The sequence below is a fragment of the Lycium barbarum genome, chromosome 1 (assembly GCF_019175385.1).
Source record: "Lycium barbarum isolate Lr01 chromosome 1, ASM1917538v2, whole genome shotgun sequence".
In the NCBI taxonomy this organism is placed as follows: Eukaryota; Viridiplantae; Streptophyta; class Magnoliopsida; order Solanales; family Solanaceae; genus Lycium; species Lycium barbarum.
In genome coordinates this window covers 100,739,221-100,762,456 of record NC_083337.1, presented here as the reverse complement: position 1 = coordinate 100,762,456, position 23,236 = coordinate 100,739,221, and the positions used below count along the sequence as shown (strand labels likewise).

The window sequence follows — 23,236 nt, the reverse complement described above, 5'->3', positions numbered from 1 at the left end:
GCTTTCTGGATTACGTTAGAGACTTTGCAGACAGCGTCGTGGGTATTGGTTGTCAGTCTGTAAGCGGCTCCGTCAGCCAAAATGTCGGTATGTGTTATGTACTGAATTTTGTATGATTATTGATTCGTTATGCTTGGAAGCTACGTGAAAGAATATTTCTGGAAAAAAATATTTACGATGTATTTCATCTCATTTGATTTGAAAAGTTTGACATGATTTTATGTGCAGCAAGAGTCTGAGGGTTCGCTCGGCCCTAGGTAAGGGTCGGGTGCCCATCACACCCTAGCGGAATTAGGGTGTGACAAAGTGGTATCAGAGCAGGTCTGTCCTAGGGGTTGTCTGCAAAGCCGTGTCTAGTAGAGTCTTGTTTATCGGTTTGTTGTGCACCACATCGATAAACAGGAGGCTACAGGGCATTTAGGGTGTTACCTTTCTTTGGATCTTAGATCGTGCGATAGAGCCAGCCATAAGAAATGAAATTCCTCTTACTAACCTTTGATTTCAGCTGAAGAATGATATCGACAAAAGAAAGTGACCGATGATATTGGAAGCTACACAATACGCAAGTAAGTTATGGTACGAAAGAGGCCTGTCGGGTAAGGTAAGAATATTGGAATTTGATTGAAATGTGAGATTTGAGGATGAAAGAGAAGGTGGATAGAAAAGTACAACAGAACAGATAGTTAAAGGACCAGGTACGTCTCAAGGTGCCATATGTGAGGTAAGTCCCGACACCTTTATACTTTTATTTGAAATTGTTAGCCCTGTGTGGCTATGATAGATGTGATATGATGTGTATATACGTATGTGTGTTGGCCCTGTGAGGCATGGTCGGTATTTCCTGCGTGCAGGTTTTGGGATAGTAAGAAATACAGAGGAACCTCTGCCCAAATTTTTCCAGCAATATGAATAGGAAAATGAGATATAAGTTCTTAGCATGTTTTGAAAGTCGATACCGATAGGGAAAATCTATTATGTTGGATTAAATTCTAAGAGATACCCTTCATGTCATTCGTAAGAAGCATCATCCTTACTTGGGAAATTTTATTTTGGGAAAGCATATATGATCAGCAAATTTCTGGAGATCATTTCAGGAGGGATTGGGGACCCAGGTGAATCTGAGTAAAGGGGCGATAGAAGAGTTGAGTCAAAAATAGAGAAACGACACGAGATAATATGCTTGAAGTGTTATTAGTAGGATTAAGGGAAATTGCGAAATGGTTTAAGTGAGATGGTCAGAACGAGCTAGTTACTAGAAGACAGTGAATTTAAAGAGAACGAGCAGGAAGAACTCGACTTAAGCTTCAAGTATAGATGGATATGGTAAGTTGCAGTCGATTACGGAGGTAGCTAAATCGTGTCTACTATATTTGGAAGATCAATATTAACAGATGTCAGGTGGAGAATGGCATTAGTCTAAGTAAAGAAAGGCACAACATGATAGATGAGTTCAAGTTACAAGTGAATCGTTATAAGATCACCAGAAGCAGTATAATTATGTAGGACTAATTTGACATTCGGGGACGAATGTTCCTAAGGGGGGGAGGATGTTACACCCCGTAAGAGTCTGTGCAATTTTAATTAAGACAAGAAAGAATGAGTTAAGAAAGTTCAAGGAAAGTTAATCGAGTTAGTAAGAATATCGTTATATATATGGTTGCCTTAAGTATCCCGAGGTGACATCGTAACCTAAAGGATTTGAAATCGCGTTATGAGCGTATATGAGGTAATGTGAGTTCCCTTTTAAAGTATTTGAGATTATTAGTCATGATATAGAAGATGGATAAAAGATATGAATATATTTTTGCGATTGGAGTTTCGTCGAAGCTTCGTAAGTTCTCCAGTTACGTTTAAAGTTATGGTGATTCTCCGGACCCTTCGAGACGTGTATGGATTGTTATGTATGTATATGGGTATGTATATGTATGTATAAGAGGTTACATGAGAGTTGGAAGAGGATTAGAAGATAAACGAATCTAAACAAAATGAATCGGAACAACTTCAGTAAAATCTCGGACCAGATTTTTAGCCCATATTGTTGGGGGCATATCTCCTAGTATATGAGGAGATTTAAGGTGTTTGAAAATCCTAAAATGAAGTTCATCGAGTGTAGTTTCCAACGCAACAAACCGCTCGTCAAAATGATATTTGGATAAGGAAATATGGACGATGCAATTTGGGCTGGCAGGGCAGCAAGTTTGGACCCGACCCAAACACTAATGTTTCGGCCCATGAGGCCCATTAACGTTAATATATATGGCAAATTCACTTGAGGGCTGATCATTTTCAGCTAATATCCTCCAAAAACATTAGAGACAGAGAGAGAGAGAGAGCTCCTAGGCTAAGGAAGCCATTTTGATCAAAATCCGAGCTCCGAATCCCGAAGCTCATGAAGAGAAAAACGTTGTACGTTGCGTTGCCTTCAATTTGAGATAAATATTGGTCTTGGGGGATGAAATTTTCGTGGTGGAGCTTCGGATAAGGTATTTATAAAATTCCTTTTATGTTATTAAAGTGTTTATTTAGAGTTTTAACGAATTAGAACGGAGAAAACAACATTATAAACTCGTTTGTTGTTTTGTTGAAATTTATGGGTGAGGGGCTGTTTTAATTGTAATTGATGGACTGATTTGAATTAATATTTTGGTTGTTGTAATCATGGATATGTGAGGAGAGTGAAGGAATTTAATGGTTAGAGTTGGAGTTAAATTGTTGTGGGTTGTTGTAAGGATTATAGAGATAATAATGTGGTTTTATTGCACATGAGTAGATGATGTGGTGTCGAGTGGCTGCTGTTGTATTTCCCTGAAATTTTCTGAAAATATTGCATGAAATAAGGTATAAGAAGTGCATATGGGCTGCTTGGTGTATTGCAAGTGTTCGTTAGAATTTCGGGCATCGTTATGTTACAGTTGGGGGCTGTTTTGATATGTTGTTGTTCTTGTTGAAATAAAAGAATTGAAGATATGGTTGTGTCCATATGTTATTGTTGGTATTTCTGTGTCAACAGGAGAGCAATTGGAAATTCGGATAGACGAGTTTATAGGGGAAATGCTGCCCAAATTTTTGTAGACAAGTGATGAGTTAAAGATTGAATACCAAAAGCCTTATAGTTAACAATTGGTAAAAATGACCATTTGGAGGTTTTGGGCGAAACGGAGATTGAGTTTGGACAAGCGTGAGTAGCGCGAAAGGTATGTAAAGCTTATCCTTTCCTTCTTTGGCATGCCCTAGGTCTACTAGGTTGAGATTTCGGCCTCGGGGACCATCCTGCTCATCGTAACCCGAGATTAGTTTTCGTTACTATTCATTCAATAGAATTGAATTATAAAAGGTGCATTTTACTAGAAAAGTGGTTGGACTTCCAAAACGTTTACAAATGTAACCCGATCGTTCTAAAACTTTCTTGGATGACTCCGTAGAGTCTAATGGGCGTGATTCTCGTCCGCCGCCTCGACTTGGCCCGAGGTGGGCCCGCTATCCCCGATGCCTCTCTTATTGTTCTGTTTGTCTTATTCCCGTACGGTAAGTCAAGGGAACTCATGGTTATTGTTCCGACTACTAAACGGGAGATATTTTATCTATCCCGAGACGGATTTTAATGATTATTGACCCAATTGTGGGGACCGAAACCCTGACATGTGATGTACGGCTTTAGCCAATGTACTCTTGTCCGGAGTTCGCAGGTAACTCCTGGTTATTATGCTGTTCACTATATGATAGGTGTTATGACCACCTTCATGAGCATTATAAAATGTTTTTGACATCTAAAGCGTTTTTAAAAATCTTACCCTGAGATTCTGGACAAACTACTTATTTTCTTTATTTTCCGATATACGATTTTGGTATACCTGAGTCCTGTGTGATGCATGATCCTGGCATGTGTGATTATGTTTGGAAAGTGATAATTTGGCATTTTGTCTGGTTATCTTCTGTGTTACCGAGTCCCGGGCCGGTTATGTGAATATGCGCATATGTGATATTGGCCGCTGGACCCTCGACCGCGGCGTGCCCGACATTGACTGTTGGACCCTTGACCGCGTCATGCCGGACGTGTGGCATTGACTGCTGGACCCTTGACCGCGTCTGCCGCACTTGTGATTATGCCGACATAGACCGCTGGACCCTTGACCGCGGTATGTCGAACTTGTGATAGAAAACCGCTGGATACTTGAGCGCGGTATGTGTGATTGTGACCGCTGGACTTATGGCCGCGGAAATTGTGCGTTGATTCTTCTATGTGTGTGAAACAAAGATGTTTTCCAAAAGAAAGCAAACATTTTGTCATCCCGATTGCCGTGTTGATTTCTCCGGAACTTCTTTTGCCTGTTGTACGCCGGATACGACTCCTTAGTATGCTGGCTATTGTGCTCGCTTTCTATATATCGTATTTCAGTTGTGACTTTGCTTTCTGTGTTGTATGCTTTACATACTCAGTACATATTTCGTACTGACCCCCTCTTTTCGGGGGGCTGCGTTTCATGCCGCGCAGGTACTCCCAGGTGAGTTGAAGACAGTATAGAAGATGTTCCAGTGCAGATGGCAAGCTCCATTTGTTCCCGGAGTGTTGCCGAGTCAGAGTTGGTATGTTATGCTTTCTGGATTACGTTAGAGACTTTGCAGACAGCGTCGTGGGTATTGGTTGTCAGTGTGTAAGCGGCTCCGTCAGCCAAAATGTCGGTCTGTGTTATGTACTGAATTTTGTATGATTATTGATTCGTTATGCTTGGAAGCTACGTGAAAGAATATTTCTGGAAAAAAAAATTTACGATGTATTTCATCTCATTTGATTTGAAAAGTTTGACATGATTTTATGTGCAGCAAGAGTCTGAGGGTTCGCTCGGCCCTAGGTAAGGGTCGGGTGCCCATCACACCCTAGCGGAATTAGGGTGTGACAATTGTGCTATGAACCGGCTAATGTAATTGAGATGACTGAGGAAACTCATCACGTCCTTTCGACTCTTTGGGGTAGGCAAGTCTTGAATAGCATTTATCTTCGAAGGATCCAATTCTATACGCTCCTGCTCACAATAAAACCCAACAGCTTCCCAGCAAGAACACCAAATGCACACTTTGCGGGATTTAATTTCAAATTGTATCGCCTCAACCTGTCAAAGAACTTCTTTAAATCCGTCAAGTGATCTGAACTCTTTCGTGACTTGATGATGATATCGTCCACATAGACTTGAATCTCCCTGTGGATCTTGTCATGAAAAATGGTAGTCATGGCTCTCATATAGGTGGCACCTGCGTTCTTGAGTCCAAAAGGCATCACTCGATAATAATATACTCCCCAAGGTGTGATGAACGCCGTTTTCTCGGCATCTTCTTCATCCATCAGAATTTGGTGGTACCCTGCGAAGCAATCAATGAATGACTGCAACTCATGCTTTGCACAGTTATCAATAAGTATGTGAATATTTGGGAGGGGAAAGTCATCTTTTGGACTAGCCCTGTTGAGATCCTAATAATCCACGCACACCCTGACTTTGCCATTTTCTTTGGTACAGGCACGATATTGGCTAGCCAAGTGGGGTACCTTGCATCTCGAATGACCTTTGCATCAAATATCTTGGAGACTTCTTCCTTGATTTTTAAACTCAAATCCGATTTAATATTTCTCTTCTTTTGTTTCACCGGAGGACAAGATGGATCAATAGGCAACTTATGCGAAACAATGTCTGTTCTTAGACCCGGCATATCATCATAAGACCATGCGAACACGTCTATATATTGTCTCAAAAGGTTGATCAATTCTTCCCTTTGTGATGGAGTTAAATGGATGCTAATTCTTGTTTCCCTCACTGTTTTTGAATCTCCCAAGTTTATGGTTTCTGTTTCATCCCAATTCGGTTTTGGCTTATTCTTAAAATGTTCAAAATCCTTAGTTAACTCTTCAGGTTGCATGTCCTCTTCATATTCTTCAGAGTCTTGTTCGGCATTTACTATGGGCTCGCTTGTTTCATTACGTGTCACATTCACAGTATTAGCAGATTTACTAGTTTGATTGCTGAAAAATAAGAGAAAAATTAATTAATTAAAGACGGAATAAGAAATAGAAAAGCATAGTTTGGATTTGGCATTTAAACTTTAAAAAGTTGGAGGCAAAACACAACAAAAGCATAAACACGATTCAGGCCTCAATTTTGAATCGCGTTGTTTCATCAAATGCTAATACAAATCATCTACCAAGACTCCTGGAGAACCGGGGGCGGGCTACAAGTCCAATTGTTCAAAACATCTCCAGGCTCAGCATCCCAAATGGTTGGAGTTTCAGGGCAATCATCCAGAATCACGTTGCATTCAGCTTCTTCCTCGGCAATGAATAGATTCTTGAGTCCTTCTACGAGGTTATCTTCAGCTGCTTCCTCTGATACTTGGGTGACGGACGCCTTGAAGAATAACTGATTCAGGAGGGGAACAGGCTTTTGCAAGGGAATATCACTTTTTCTTTTGAGACTAGCCAGTGAGATTTCTTCAAGAGTGGGCTCGTATCCAAGACCGAAAGTATCTTTCTGCCCGGGTAATTGAATTGGTTCCACTATTCCATCCAAGTTCACTCCGAGACCTCGACCAGGCTTGAAACCATTCTTCAACATTTCTCGAGCTACCATCATAAGCACACGTGGCAATTTTACCCTTTCAGCTTGAGTAGTGCACATGGTTTCCTTGATATGGAAGACAGATCCATCTAGCCTTTCTACACTTTCAATAACAGGAATTGAGTTTTCGGGATAGATCGAATTGCTGCCTTCCCCATGGATCACAATTTCCTGATGATTCCAGACAAATTTCAAACTTTGATGTAGGGTAGAAGGGACTGCACCAGCCATGTGGATCCATGGCCTTCCTATCAGCAAGTTGTAACTGGCGGATATATCCATCACTTGAAATTCCACCGTGAACTCCACAGGTCCAATTTCTAATACTAAGTCTATTTCCCCGACGACACCTCTTTGAGCTCCGTCAAAACCTTTAACTCTCACGTGACTGTCGCGAAGTTTCCCGACATCAATTCCTAGAGCTCGGAGAGTAGTAACAGGACATATGTTAACAGCTGAACCCCCATCGATCAACACCTTAGAAATGAATTTGTCCCTACATCTGACTGTAATGTTCAATGCCTTGTTGTGCCCCAAACCTTCAAGTGGCAACTCATCTTTATGAAAAGAGACTTTGTGGGCTTCAAGGACTTCTCCAACCATGGCGGAAAATTTCTCGCTAGAGGTCTCAGCTGGAACATAGGCTTCATTCAGTACCTTCACTAAAGCGTTCCTGTGAGTTTCAGAATTCATCAACAATGCCAATAAAGAAATTTGGGCTAGTGTTTTCTTTAGTTGTTCGACCACAGACTATTCCTTAGTCGGCATTTTCCTCCAGAATTCTTCAACTTCGGCCTCGGTCACATCCTTCTTTTGGCCGTTTTTCTTACTTGGTGCTCCTCGTGCTACCTCTTCGGGGCATAACACCGCCCAGATCTAGTCAATCCAGCAGCAACAGTTTTTATAACCAATTTTCCCTTTACTTTGTTCCTTTCATCAGACTGATAATTCTAAGGAACTGCTTTGGTGTTGAAAGAAGGTGCCTGACCAACTAAGGTCGTGATCCTAGGCCTTGGAGTAAGACTTCCACTTCAATTGGGGTCCTCATTTGGACCGTGATTACTGGAGCAATAAAGGCTGATGATTCAACCTTTTCCTCTTTTTTGACCGATACAATAGTCCCTTCCAAATCACAATCTTCATCAACGGTAATCATGTTCACATTTGCATCACCATGATTGGGAAGCAGATTGTTGTTTATATTTGGGGGAGCTCCTTTGAGCTGGATGACTCCTTATTTAATTAATGCCTTGATTTTGTCTTTAAGAGTAAGGCAATTTTCAGTATCATGTCCGGTAACTCCTGAGTGATACGCATAACGTTGTCCCGTCATACCATCCGGGAAGGGGATTAGGAACTCTTCCCTGAATTGGTTGGAGTATCCCTGCGGTTCTCAACCTTTCATACAGTTGGGCTAGGGGTTCGGCTAACGGTGTGTAAGTTTTTGTTTACTTTCTTTCAAAGTTTGGGCGAGGTCTGGGTGCATTTTCTGGATGATTTTATGGTTGGTATTGGGGTTGAGGCGAGTAGGTTGGCTGGTATTGTGATGGGCTTTGGTGGGCAGGTGCTCGAGGTGGGTAATATGCTGGCTGGGTGTGGTAAACAGGATGAGGAGTGGGTGGAGGTTGATAATAAGGCTGAGGGGCTTGGGTGTATTGGCTGTAATATGAAGGCTGGGATGAAGGGTATTGGTAGGTTAACATCTGGTTTGGTCTACATTCCTGGATGGTCATGACCGCGGACACTCCGTCCCTCTTCTTCTTAGCTGAATCTGATTGAATTGCCTTATTCGTTGCTTATAAGGCTGCCAAATTTGTGATTTTTCCCGTCTTGCTACCTTTCTCTATGAAATCTCCCATCCTAATAACTTTAGAAAACTTTTGCCCAATGACACTTATCAATCTTTCATAGTATGTGTCATCTTTCAAAGATTGTACAAAGAGCGTTGTCATCTCACTTTCCACCATTGGGGGCTGGAGCTTTGCGGCTTCTGCTCTCCAACGCATAGCATATTCTCTAAAAGTTTTTGTTGATTTCCTTTCCAACTTCATCAGATAGAATCTGTCAGGGACAGTCTCAGTGTTAAAACTGAACCTATCCATGAATTCTTGTGCCATCTCTCCCCAACTATGCCATTTCTATGGATCTTGGCATGTGTACCAATAAAGCGCTTCTCCCGTTAAACTCCTTATAGACAGCTTCATCCTAATGGCTTGATCTTTTCCCACTCCAACAAGCTTATCGCAGTACGATCTCATGTGAGCCCGAGGATTTCCTTTTCCATCAAACCTATCGAATTTTGGCACCTTATATCCAGCGGGCAACTCAATGTCGGGATGAATACACAGATCCTCGTACTCAAGTCCTTCACATCCCTTGTGGGTTTGGATGCTTCTAAATGCTTCCTTCAGACTACGAATCTCCTTTGCCACATTCTCGTCTGTTTTCGCCCTGGCTTCCCTTTCCATCTCCTCATAAGGACCAGCCTCTGGGTGCTGCACGGCCTGCAATTGGGTAGTGAAAGGTTGAGCTTCTGCTACATATACCGGTGGCATATAATGCGTGTTATGGTTAGCGGTGTGTGCCAATGGTATGTGTTGAGTCGCTTGGTAGTTTTGGGTAAGTGGGGTAGTTTGGATAACTGAAGGCTGAGGAATATATGGAGTAGTGAAAGGTGGCAGATTGACTTGTTGGAAGTTAACTTGTTGTGGGTTGGCTTGTTGCAGGTCATTTTGTGGCGGGATGGTTTGTTGTAGGTTAGTTTGTCGCTGGATGGCTTGTTGTGAGTTAATCGGTGGTGGGATGGCTTGTTGTGGATTAGATTGTTGTGAGATGGTTTGTTGCAGGTTAGTTTGTTGTGGGACGGGGGTGAATTAGTAGTGCTTGGATTGATTGTGTGAAGTGGAGGGTTTGAAGGAAAGGGCTGAGGGGCGGGCGAGTCAACAGGCGAAAAGGATGATGGGATTGTCGCACTTGTTTTTGTTCATGATGAAGAGTGTTGAGGGTAATGGACAGGTTGGTGAGATTTCGCAGTCGCTCAATTTCACTTTGCATGTTGGCCATTTACTGCATCAATTGGGCGATGAGTTCATCATTCCCTCCTCCCGAAGCCTCAGGTGCGTCTCTCGGAACGGTGATAAGCCCCAAGCCAGTCTGTTAAGACGCCCTTGAATCATTCATATCGTTGGATGCTCGTGCCTTTGATCCTGTGAAGTATGGGTGATCCGCCAGTTCGCAGTCAACATGAATCAACCTTTAGGGGGAGTAATCAAAATAAATGAAAACGTTCAAAAATGAAGAAAACTGCGTTAGTATAGTGCGAATGATTGCTGCTTTAAATAAAATACTGTGGACATTGGGTAAATAACGTTGAAAGAAACACATATTAGATAACAAACAAATCACATAGTAAAAGAGAAACATAGCGCGACCTATTATGCACGAGACCTCTTTTGTGCCAAAGGTAGGCCTAACGCGGATCTGAAGGATAAAACATGTAATTATACATCATCCCAATGTGCTATTAATTGAAGACCCCCCAAAACATACAATGTTTGAAAATTAAAATCCTGGTACAAAGGAAATTATTACAACTACTACTTGACTTTCATAAGCTAATTAACATGAGGAAGGCCCTTCGCCATTCTTGAGCCTCTTGGTTGCTTGGATTTATTGACCGATCTTTCGACGATTCTGGATAATGTATGACATAGCCAGAACTCCTCCCGTTTTGATGCCTTCTTTAATGCAAGTCTCTCCTTGCTGAGCTAGAAGTGTATCTAATTCTTGCACGCTTTGTTCGTAACTAAGTGCCTGCTGCTTCCATGTCTCTGTCTCTTTTTCCTCAAGTTGTGCATGTGCTCGGCTTCAGAGACAAGATTTTTCTTACGCAGTTGCCGGAGTAAGATGTGTGCTTCTGCTAAATCTTGGGTAAATATTGTGCTGACTCATGGCTACCTGCGTTCACAAATGGTTAGTTCTACCCATTACCCTTCTAAGTAGCACATGGTCCACATAATACACATGTTTATCCTTCAAACCAATGCACATAACGTGATAACCGTCGCTCGGGGTGATACACCCACTCGGACATTTGGACGAGGTTGACTAATGGACTTAATACACCTTGGGTATTAAGCCTCCTAAGTTTGTGTGATGCATGTCCTTAAAGAGGGTTTTGGTTGAGCTCTATCTTAGGCTGACTAAGAGTTGGTTTCCTATGACGCAAGGTTCCCCCAAGTGGACAACTTTGGAGTGGAAAGTCCGTGGTTGTCGACTGCACTGCCGATCGACTAAATCCACAAGATCGATCCAACTAAAGGGTGATTTTGTAGTGCACGGCCGCTAACCGCGAAACCGCTTTAAGTGTGTGAATTTGTGTGAATTTTCCAGGAGTGGAGGAAGTATGAGCGGAATGCCAATTAAGAAAAGCAATAACATATTATTACATAGAACAAATTTCACATAAGGAAATAAATAAACAATAATTAAAAGCACATAAGGGAAACAATAAAAGAAACAATAAAGGCAAAAATAAAGAAACAAACAACCAAAACCTCCAACAAATTAATTATTAACCTAAGTTGTTGTGGTTAAGAACCTAAAGTCCCCAGTGGAGTCGCCAAGCTATTATACCCCATTTAAAACGGGTCAAAATCGGAGTACAACATATTGGTGATTCCCAAATTATTATTTTAAGGAGTCGCCACCTAATTATTTTATTGGTGAATTAGGGCACCTAAGTATTAACTACGGAAAAGCTAAACCAAACCTCCGTTAATAGTCCGCTTAACTAATGTAATTCTAGGTAAGGGTTCTTGGTTATCCTAAAGGGAAGGGGTTAGGCATCCTTTAGAATTCGCTAACTACGATTTACCGGCCAAACTTAGGTTATTTAATTAAGACTAAAAAAAAATATACAAATATAACATTTTAAATGTTTAGGAAAATAGTTTGTAAATTTTATCAAGATTTCAAAAAATGGAGAATATAAGACTGCTATTTAAATTAAATAAGGTAATAATTTATAGAAAAAACTTTAGCCATATTATGCTAAAAATGTGCTGGATTAGTCAATATACTAATAGGCATTTGAAACGATTCAGTGAATGAGTATCAATTGATTTTAACTGCTTAAATTTATTAAGTGACAAAATAAGGTCAAGAAGGCAATAAACAAATTAGCTCCCTACTGTTATGTGAAAAATAGTTTAAAAACACAACTATCCTCTTTTATGAAAAATTGGGCCTTGTTTGGAAAATAAGGATTTAAATTAAATTTAGGAAAAGTTTCATCTCCAACCACTACTAGAACTGATCATTTAACGCCATAAAACTTAAAACAAAACAAAAGCTTATAAAATAACGTTAGGCTATAATTTGAAGTAGGTGGATAATTTTGAAATCGGACTTAATTCTTAATTGGATCACTCAAACCATTTTAAACTTTGTAAAAGAATAATCAAAAGAAATCTTGAACCGACGAAATAGGCCAAATTATTAAACCTTTAAATACGTTATTTCGAAGGCAAACTCAAACTCTAACTACCCATTATCACTAAACTATCCCCATATATTCCCCTAAAATTCATCTAAGCTAATAAAACAAAAACAAGGTAAAATGTTAGTCATCCAATACAAATCAAATACACAAAAAGAAAATAAAATAGTGGGGACAAATATAATTAAATGGGTTTGGCCCATTTAATGCTGCTGCGATCTGTTCTGCCATATGGGCTTTGGCCCAAAATCCTTTTTTTCTACACGGCTGATAGGGGGTGACTCGAGAGGGAATATCACGTTGGGCTTTAGCCCAACACCGAATGCGGGAAGAAGGCGAGCCCCCTTGGACTCATACGAGAGGGTCATGCATAAAAATGAAAGAAAAGGATTAGTACAGTGAAGATTTATAAGACCCATACATCTAATAATGAGAAAGCAATGGACGAAACAAACAAACAAAAAACATCACGCAAATAATAAACAAGAACAGGACTTTGACATGCCAACTTAATAGAGCAATCTCAACAAACAAGTGATTTAGGTATTCATTATGTATATTTAAGTATACCTCGTGTATACACATTCATAAGGATACTTAGAAGGTTAATATTGGAAAGCTTTTGCCCCCGTCTTCCTGATGTTGCAGAAGTTCCAAGGGATTTCATGAATCCCAGGCATGGCTAACACCGCAGAGGGTTCAAGCTTTATCCATAATGACCGACTAATCTCCCTATCAATGTGCTAACCACAACCTACTTATAATATACACTCATATACATACTTCACATATACAAACACCTATTGAATATAATAAGACATACTGGCCATCTACAAGCACATACACGCATATACATACTTCACATATACAAACACATACCGAGCCCAAACAGGGCATGTTTGCCATATACAAACACTTATTGGACTCAGATGAAGACATGTTATATTCCATTTAGCATAGTATGACATCATTTAAGGGATACAAAGATGAATTCCGAAGAAGAGAAAAGGGATATGGTATAGATGAGATGCATAATTCTCAATATTCAGAGAAGAACAAGCACAGTTACATGCAGTTAATCATAAGAAGGGGAGAAACAACCCTTAGAACAACAATCAAATTGAAACAAAGAAATGACATTAACAGATGCTTAATGCTAAGATCATTAGCACTTAGTGTAATTAGTTGAATGCATACAAAATCGGGAACTTATGTAGACAGGATCAGATGCCATGTTGGATAAACTTTAAATAACCTTTATAGAAGATGCTATGCCTTAGTAGTTTCATGCAATGTATTTAAGACAACCAGGAAATTAGTCATGCTAAAACTTAGAAATACAGGCAGTTTTGACAAACTAAACATGAATCAGGCCAAACACAGGATTGGACTTTCAGTCAAATACATTCATACCTGATATATTTATGGTAACTATAGAGCACCCTAAGGTTTATGCTTATTTAAATTCACATATAAAGAAGAGATAGAGCTAAACATGCTATACCTACTTCATAAAAAAAATGTTCATGCTATCTTAGGGTCTTCCAAATAAATATTCAACCTCACAGCAACATTTCTTATCGGAGAACAGACAGAGCTTAAATCAGATATACGTACATACTAGTATTGACTAACATAGGCATAATAAAGGTCTACAAAGCCATAGATGATCATTTTTCATGTGAAGGCATTTTGCATACCAAGTTGACTTAAGTGCCAAACTAAACAAATGCAAAGTAGTTTAGGCAAACACACACATGTGCAACTTCATTCTTCAAAACTATCAGGCAAATACAAGATAAGAGCATGCTAGTATATTGAGACTCTCATTTCTAAAGTAATAAGGCAGCATGTGCTTGACCCTTAAGATGATGTAAATAGGCTTATAAATGACTTAAAATGCTTATCACTTAACTATTTGGTCAAACAGAATCAATATTACCAATAATACTCTAACAGTATACTAGAAAATGTTGCGTCTAATCCCAATATTAGATGTTCAAACAAATACACGTCAACGTTTATCTTTATCCAACTTAACTGATCATTAATCTTACTAAACATGCTTTCAAATGCATATAACAGTTAATAGGGTACATTAACACACATGTAACTAAACTACAAGTACATTAAGAATATAAACCAGCCTGAAACAAAGAAAGTAATGGCCAAACGTATCCCTAAAACTGCTAATACCATACTAATATTATTCAAACAACATAATGAGGACCAAATTATCCACTAAACAACAAAAGCATACTAAACTTAAACTAAAAAAGAACTAAACTAACAAATAACACTTATAATATGGTTAAACAGGAATCAAAACATGCATAAATATGCCTAAAGTAGTAATTAAACACCTAAATCTAACTAAACAGGAAGAGCAATTAACACAAACATGAATATACTAGTAATTTGGCGCACATAATCATCAAGTAGGTAAAAAATACCAAAATAAACTAGATGGAAGGAAAATTACCTTTTTCGGGTGCAGTGAACAGGGTGCGGGGGGTCTCGGATCTATGCTCGAAACACTACAATCTCCGAGTTTACATGCACTCGGATTCGAAACAGTAACAAGGGCAAAGAGAAATAAAGAAAACGATTTGGTATTTAGGATGAATATCAAGAAACAGTGAGACTGATGAAGATTAATTATTTTCAAGGTGAATTGAGGCGGCTAAAAAAAAGAACTCCCCTTAAAATGACTTAGGATGCGATTATTTATATGAAAATCTCTAGGGTTTTGCTGGGGTTCCAAATTGTGGGCGGGATTGGTTCAAACGTTCGGATTTTTGTGGGTATTTCACCCACCCGATCAGAAAAGAGAGAAATGGACAAAATCCATTAAAACCTGTACCCGAAAATGAAAGGAAACTGATAAAGAAAGAGATTTGAACTTCACAAATGGAAGAAACCCATTAAAATGGTTTCAGATCGAAAGCAAGGGGGAAGGGAAGAAAACAAAAACACACCTCTCAACGATTGAAATTCTGAAGGAGAAAGAACGAGATTATTAATTTCTTTCCCTCAAATGGCCATGCATGGTCTGTAATCGCGAAAGGCTTCTATGATTTTGCTAAGTTCGTCGAAGAAGACAGAGAGGAGGAGAAAGGGAAAAGGACGAGGCGCGGCGCGACGCGGCGCGGCGGATCTCTTAGGTAGAAGATGAACAAATTAAGAAAAAATGGGCCGGGTCGGTACGGGTAGTGGGCCGGGTCAGGTCAGGTCGTTTAAAGGGTTAGTGTATTAGTGGGCTGCTGAGTTGAAAGAATATGGGCTGGGTCGGGCTGTTGAATATTTTGGGGTAATTAGATGGGCTGAATGGTAATGGGCTGATCTGCATTCTTTAGTTAATTATATACTACCGTGTGCTAAAAATAAAAATTACACAATATCGTAATAGTCATGCGATAATATTTATAATGTTCGAAAATAAGTAGTAAAAATAAATGCGATGCGTTTTCGTGTAGGATGCTTAAATAGGAAAGCTAAAAATGATCATGACGATCATAGTATTAAGCGAGGGCAATATGATGAAAATGATACTAATAATAATAACAGTCGTAATAATAATAATAATAATAATAATAATAATAATAATAATAATAACAATAATAATGATGGCGGTAATAATAGTGATAATGACTAATGACTGTAGTTGGATAATGGAAACGACGACATTAATGAAAGCTAAATTGTAATGAAATATAAATAATCGTTCTTAAATTATCAAAAATATTAGAAGCGCAGATAATTATTTTGGGAAGAAAGGCGGGACAAAATTGGGTGTCAACAGGTAGAAGCGTGAGCATTGAAGGAGAACGTTCAAGTGATAGAATAGCAACATGAAAAGGTATGTAAGGCTAACCCTTCTTTCAATAAGGCATGATTCCTTGGCCATATATCTATTCTATCATGAGCTAATGGTGTCCTCCAAATGATTCTATCTTTAAAGCTATTAAAGCTCATGGTTCTCGTCATGTTTATGGTTCTACTAAATATGATGAGTGATCCTCTAAGGATAGATGTAATAAAACGACGATAGTAATGATGTCAAAGATGCTTATGAGCTCTTATGTATATGTGTCTATGTATGACTATTATGTAACACCGAGCTTATATGGCCGGGTATGATATGTATTGTGCGTGCACCACTGCAGTTGGGTACAGATAACCCTGAGCCTTGGTAGGGCCAGGTATGTATAATCACCGAGCCTTGCCATGGCCGGGTATGTGAAACACCGATCCTTCATGGTCGGGTATGCTATGAATATGAATATGAATATGTATATGAATATGAATATGAATACGATTATGAATATGAATATGGATATGAAAATGTAAATAAATACGGATACGGATATGGATGTATGTGCACAATCACACATTAGAAATGGAAGGTCCCTATGAAAAGTAAGTAAGTGGTTATGACGATGGTTCTACTACCTCCGATCTTATACTATTTCTTATATTGTCTATAGCGGAGCTCTATTTCATTTGGAGCTACAACTTTGGTATCTATTCTTTTGTGTACATACTTATGGGCATGGCGGGGTCCTGTCCCGCCTATATGATGTGACGTACTCTCCTTAGAGGCTCGTAGACATGTGTACATGGTTAGATGTATTTAGCCTTGTCGGTTTATATTTTGTATATCATTTTGATAGCCTTGTCGGCTTATGTACATTGATATAGGCATAGTTGTTGATGGTGATATAAATGTATTGTTGCCCAATGAGATTAGCATGAATGATGGATAGAAATTATGATTTAGCTATGTGGCTCACCTAGATGTAAATGTGAATGTATGATAAGAGGTGCCCGGGTGGGCTAGCACCGGGTACCCGTCATGGCCCTCTGGTTGGGTCATGACAAATACACATTCACAAGGAGCCATCTTTCTTTCGCACGAACAACACGGGTGCTCCCCACGGGAAAGAAATAGGCCTAATAAAGCCTTTCTCAAGCAAGTCCTTCAATTGCTCCTTCAACTCTTTCAACTCTGTGGGAGCCATCCTGTAAGGAGGAATAGATATGGGTTTAGTAACCCGTACCACATCTATAGCAAAATCAATCTCCCGCTCTGGAAGGAGGCCTGGAAGCTCTTCTGGGAACACATCCGGGAACTCATTCACTACGGGGATAGACTGAAGAGTTTGCGGTTCAGCTTCTACATCTTGAACCCGAACTAGATGGTAAATACAACCTTTTGTGATCATTTTCCTTGCCTTTAGATAGGAAATAAATCTAACTTTTTGGGATGCGATATTCACTTTCCATTCTAAAATTGGTTCTCCCGGAAATTGGAAGCGAACCATTTTCATTCTGCAATCAACATTGGCATAGCAAGAAGCCAACCAATCCATGCCCATGATAACATCAAAATCCACTATTTTTAACTCATGTAATTCAACCATAGTACGATGGTAACAAATCACAACTACACATTTTCTATATACTCGACTAGCGATTACCGGTTCACCAACGGGAGTAGATGCCTCAAATGGATTGATCGACTCCGATTTGACCCCAAACCGACCCGCAATATATGGAGTGACATATGACAATGTTGAAACCGGATCTGTCAAAGCATATACATCATGAGAAAACACAGATAATATACCTATACCAATATCAGGAGAAGACTCAAGGTCTTGGCGTCCAGCCAAAGCATAAATACGGTGCTGAGGACCGCTAGAATTGAGGGATCTCTCTCTGCCTCTACCATGGCTGACTGGCGTATGTGAACCTGGCCCCATAGGGTGTATGGATGATGAAGATCCGGCTACCGATCCTGAAGGCTGGGTCCTACCCCTATCACCAACCGAGGGACAATCGCGCATAATATGACCTAGCTGACCGCATGCATAGCAAACCTCTGAACCCAGTCGACACCGGTCCCAATGTAACTTCCAACACTGGGAACAACATGGCACGGGTGGCCTTTCCTGACCCGAATCGCCTCTGATCTGAGAACTTGAAGCGTCGAAACTCTGACTCGGCCCGGAATAAGTAAATCTATCAAATCTCTGGCCTGTAAACGGTGGAGGCACACTAGTCATAGAATGGCCTGAATGCCTAGAAAATTGCTATCTTTTCCCTCCTCTAAACTCACTCGTCGGAACCGAAGATCTAGCCCTCTTGTTATACCCTCTGTCATGCTCACGCTCACTTCTTTGCTGTTGTTGGCTTTCCTCTAAATTCTGGGCATGGGCTTGAATGCATGAAATGTCCATGTTGTCCTGAAGGGACGCAGTCAAGCACCTATCTATCAAATATGGCCCTAGGCCTCTCATAAACCGGTGTACTCGGTCACCCATATCCTCTACCATGGCCGGAGCATACCTAGCCAAAGAATTGAAGCGGAGACTATACTCTAAGGCACTCATACTTCCTTGCCTAAGATTCAAGAACTTATCGGCTCAAGCCCGCCGAACCTCAAGAGGTAAGTAATGTCGGAGAAAGGCATCCACAAATTCTTGCCATATCGGGGGAGGTGCATTGACTCCCCGTGAAGCCATTCAAATCGTATACCAATGAACCGCTACATCCTGGAGTCTATAGGATGCTAAATCTACCGATTCAATGTCTGAAGCATGCATTAACCGAAGTGTCCTCAGCATCCCATCAATAAATTTTTGAGGGTCCTCATCCGGCTTTGACCTGAAGCATTTCGGAGCGTGAAGCTAATAAAATCGCGGGCCCTTGCACTAACATCCCTATCACCTTGCCCCATACCTTACCGCTGAGTTTGAGTGGCAACCAACTGAGTAAGTAAACGAATGGCCTATTTGACATCTTGTCCTGAAGTGTCCAGTGGAGGAGCTGGGGGTGCTGGAGCTGGGGCTGAATCTCCCTCGTACTCCTCAAAGATAGGCACTGAATGGGAGGACGGATATTGAGCCGCATTATGGGATTCACCCTCCTCTATATTCGTTGGCGGTGCTCTTTCAACCCGCTTTCCTGCCACTGTCTTGCCCTTTTGGGCTGCTGTCGCTTTTCTCTTTTCATGTATTTCTGAAACAAACAATACATAGTGAAATAGAGGGAAATCCTTATATCATGGCTCTATCGCACGATCTTATGAAGAAAGAAGGTCATCCATTCCTAAAATGCCCGCTGCCTCCTGTTTATAAGTGAGGCATGCAACACACCTATAAACAAGACTCTACTGCACACGGCTGGTAGACATTTATGCCCCAATTTAAAACTCTGGGTTAGCCGACTCTTTGTATTGAATTGATGACGTGAATTTTTGAGATCTTCTAAAAAATTCTGCTCCGGTTGGACGTGCGGCAATCCTTGAATCCTTTGTGAAGTCCTATCTCTGAGGCTTCCTAGGGGTTTCTTGGGGTTTTTCTTTTGGTGCGACTGAGCTCAAAGAGTGCCTACGTATCTTGTCGCTTCAGAATAAAAGTATATGAGTTTTTGGCTTTTACTAATAATGCGATCGGCTCCCAAATGGACTGCCTACGTATCCTACTATGGGGAAGTCAGGTCATTCCTTAGTTCATATTACAAAGTTGTTTTGTTTTTCCTATCTATCGCAAAATGATTACAAGCTAAAGGGAATAGCTAATACAAGCAAATAACATAACGATTACAAGCAAAAATACTATCACAGATTGAACAATCTTGTCTTCATGCATAGTAGCGCTTGATTGCATATGAATTGATTGTCTTTGGCCACTCTTGTCCGTCCATTTCTTCCAGTACTACTGCTCATCCGAAGAGTACTTTGCGGACCACATAAGGACCTTTCCAGTTGGGAGACAATTTCCCTTTATATTCATCTGGATGTGGGAAAATTCTTTTGAGCACCAACTGCCCAATTTGGAAAAGTCGAGTCGGGACTTGCTTGTTGAAGGCTCTTGCCATATGACAACCATCCTTTTCTTGTTAATTAAAGCCAATTGCTCATATCGAGATCAAACCCATTCAGCATTGTCCAATTCTACTTCTTGGATGTTCCTTAAGGAAGGTATCTCGACCTCGCCAGGTATAACCGCTTCAGTAGCATAGACCAGTAGGTATGGAGTTGCTCCTGTTGATGTTTTGTTCGTAGTACGGCATCCCAGTAACGCATAAGGCTACTGCTCATGCCTAACTTTGGAATTTTCTGTCATTTTCCTCAATATCCTCTTGATATTCTTGTTGGCTGCTTCTACGGCTCCGTTCATTTGTGGACGGTAGGCTGTCGAGTTTAGGTGAGTGATCTTGAATTTCTCACAGATATCCTTCATCAGATGGCTATTCAGATTGTTCCCATTATCAGTTATGATGGACTCGGGTACGCCGAATCGGCATATGATATTGCTTCGCACGAAATCGGCTACCACCTCCTTTGTCACTGACTTATGTGATATTTCTTCCACCCATTTGATAAAGTAGTCAATAGCGACTAAAATGAATCGATGCCCATTTGTGGCTGCACGTTCAAGGGGTCCAATGACGTCCATGCCCTAGGAAACGAAAGGCCATGTTGAGCTCATATCTCGGAGGAGCCTTGATTAGACCACCGTGGATTTGGCATTGACGGCATCTTTGCGCATATTTGTAGCAATCACTTTCCATGGTCATCCAATAATATCCAGTTCGTAGAATCTTTTTTGCTAGTACAAATCCGTTAATATGGGGTCAACACATCCCAGCATGTACTTCATCTAGAAGTTTGATGGCTTCGCCGGCATTTACACATCGAAGCAGACCCAAATCCAGTGTCCGTTTGTATGGCACTTCTTTGTTTAGGGAGAAACCGTTTGCCATTCTGTTGACGGTCTTCTTTTGTCCATTTGTGATGCCTTCGGGGTATTCCCGTCTTTCCAAATACACCTTGACATCACTGTAGCATGGCTTGCCATCTGACTCTCCTTCTACATGGCAACAATGAGCATGCTCTTCTTTTAATCTTATCTTCAACGGGCCGATGTGACTACTTTCAGGATGTTGGATCATTAACGCTATTGTGGCGAGCGCGTCAGCAAACTCATTTTGAGCTCTTGGAGTATGTTGGAACTCAATCTTTTTGAATTTCTTGCACAGTCTTTGTGCCAAGTTTATGTATGGCAAGATCTTTTCATTTTTGGTAGCCCATTCACCTTGTACTTGATGAATTAGTAGGTCAGAATCTCCAACGACCAGCAATTCATCGATGTCCATATCTAGTGCCATTCTGAGATTTGGAATACAGGCCTCGTGTTCAGCCGTATTGTTGGTGCGACAGAACTTGAGCTTCACGGCCATTGGGTAATGTTGCCCATTTTCTAATATTAAAACTGCTCTTATCCCGAAACCCTTGTAGTTGAATGCTCTATCGAAGAACAATTTCCAGCCTGTGTATGGTTTCGTTGCTTCCTTTTTTATTGCGAATATCCCTTCGTCTGGGAAATGAGTACGGAGGGGTTCAACCTTTTCGTCCACAGGACTTTCAGCTAGCAGGTCGGCCAAGGCTTGTCCTTTAACAGCTTTTTGTGCTTTGTATGCAATGTCGAATTAGCTCAATAGCATTGCCATTTTGCCAACTTCCTGATGGGCATGGGCTGACGGAATATATACCTTAATAGATCCATCTTGGATATGAGGTGGGTGGTGTAAGAAGACAAATTATGTCTCAATTTCTGGGCCACCCAAGTTAAAGCACAACAGGTTTTCTCATCTAGCGTATATCTTTTCTCACAGGCAGTGAACTTTTTGCTCAAATAGTAGATGGCACGTTCCCTTTTCCCTTCTTCATTGTGTTTTCCTAACACGCAATCGAAAGCATTTTCAGCAACCGATAAGTATAGCAACAGTGGACTCCTGGGCCTTGGCGGTACCAAGACCGGTGGATTGGACAGGTATCTATTGATAGTATCAAATGCCTCTTGGCACTCTTTTGTCCATTTTGTTTGAGCGTCTTTCTTTAAAAGCTTGAGGATGGGCTCCACAATGATGGTGGATTGAGCTATGAATCGTTCAATGTAATTTACCCTTTCCAGGAAGCTCGTGAATTCCTTCTTGGTTTTGGGAGGAGGTAATTCTTGGATTTCTTTGATCTTTGTCTGGTCTAGCTCTATGCCCCTTCGGCTGACTATGAACTCCAGCAATTTTTCAGCCGGTACCCTGAATGTACATTTTGCTGGGTTTAATTTTAAGTTGAACTTTTGAAGCCTATCAAAGAATTACCTCAAATGAGTAGTATGCTCCGAATTTTCCTTTGACTTGATAATGACATCGTCTACGTATAATTCAATTTCTCTATGAATCATGTCAAGGAAAATGATTGTCATGGCTCTCATATAGGTTGCGCTGGCATTTTTTAGGCCGAAGGGCATTACTCTGTAATGGTACACTCCCCATGAGTGATGAAGGCTATTTTCTCCGCGTCTTCTCTATCCATTTGGATTTGATGGTAACCGGTGAAACAATCCACAAATGACTGTAACTCATGCTTGACACAGCTATCTATAAGTATGTAGATGTTTAGCAGTGGGAAATTTTCCTTTGGACTGGCTTTGTTGAGATTTTGATAATCCACACAGATCATTATCTTTCCATCCTTTTTTGGTTCCGATACTATGTTGGCCAACCAGGTTGGGTATGAGGTTACTTCTACTACCCCGGACTTGATTTGCTTTTCTACCTCGTCCTTGATGAGGATACTGAGGTCCGGCTTGAATTGTCGAGTTCTTTCTTTTACAGGAACAAAACCTGTGTTGATAGGTAACTTGTGGGAACTTAGCCCTGGCATATCGGCATATGACCACGTGAAGATATCCACGTGCTCCTTTAGTAGGTTTATCAATTCTTCATTTAAAGGTTCCTCTAGGTGCGCACTTATTCTTGTTTCTTTGACATTCTCTTTGTCACCTGAATTTATGGCTCCTATTTTGTCCATTTTTGGTTTCTGCTGACTTTCTAACTACTCTAAATCTTCTGCGAGACCCTCGGATAACATTGTGGTCTCGTCGTATTCCTCGTACTCTTCTTCCTCTATGTTGTTCGACTCATTCGTTTCGCAACATGTCATGACATTTAGGGTTGTTTTATCATTTTTATTACAGAAAAATTCAAAGTGAAGTATGTTAGTGTAAAACATGCATGCGCAATAAATAAATAAAATTGTTTTGATTAAACCGAGGCTTTCTTT

At 40.5% G+C, this 23,236-nt stretch overlaps 1 protein-coding gene across 1 annotated transcript; it reads right to left on the bottom strand.

Moving 5' to 3' along the window:
- Positions 1 to 20,745: 20,745 nt before the first annotated feature.
- Positions 20,746 to 22,376, bottom strand: LOC132613010 (uncharacterized). Its single transcript, XM_060327074.1, has 3 exons — positions 22,273 to 22,376; positions 21,785 to 22,209; positions 20,746 to 21,581 (listed from the first exon to the last, which is right to left on the bottom strand). Exons 1-3 carry the CDS (start codon positions 22,374 to 22,376, stop codon positions 20,746 to 20,748), a joined length of 1,365 nt encoding a protein of 454 aa, XP_060183057.1.
- Between the last annotated feature and the right edge of the window lie 860 nt (positions 22,377 to 23,236).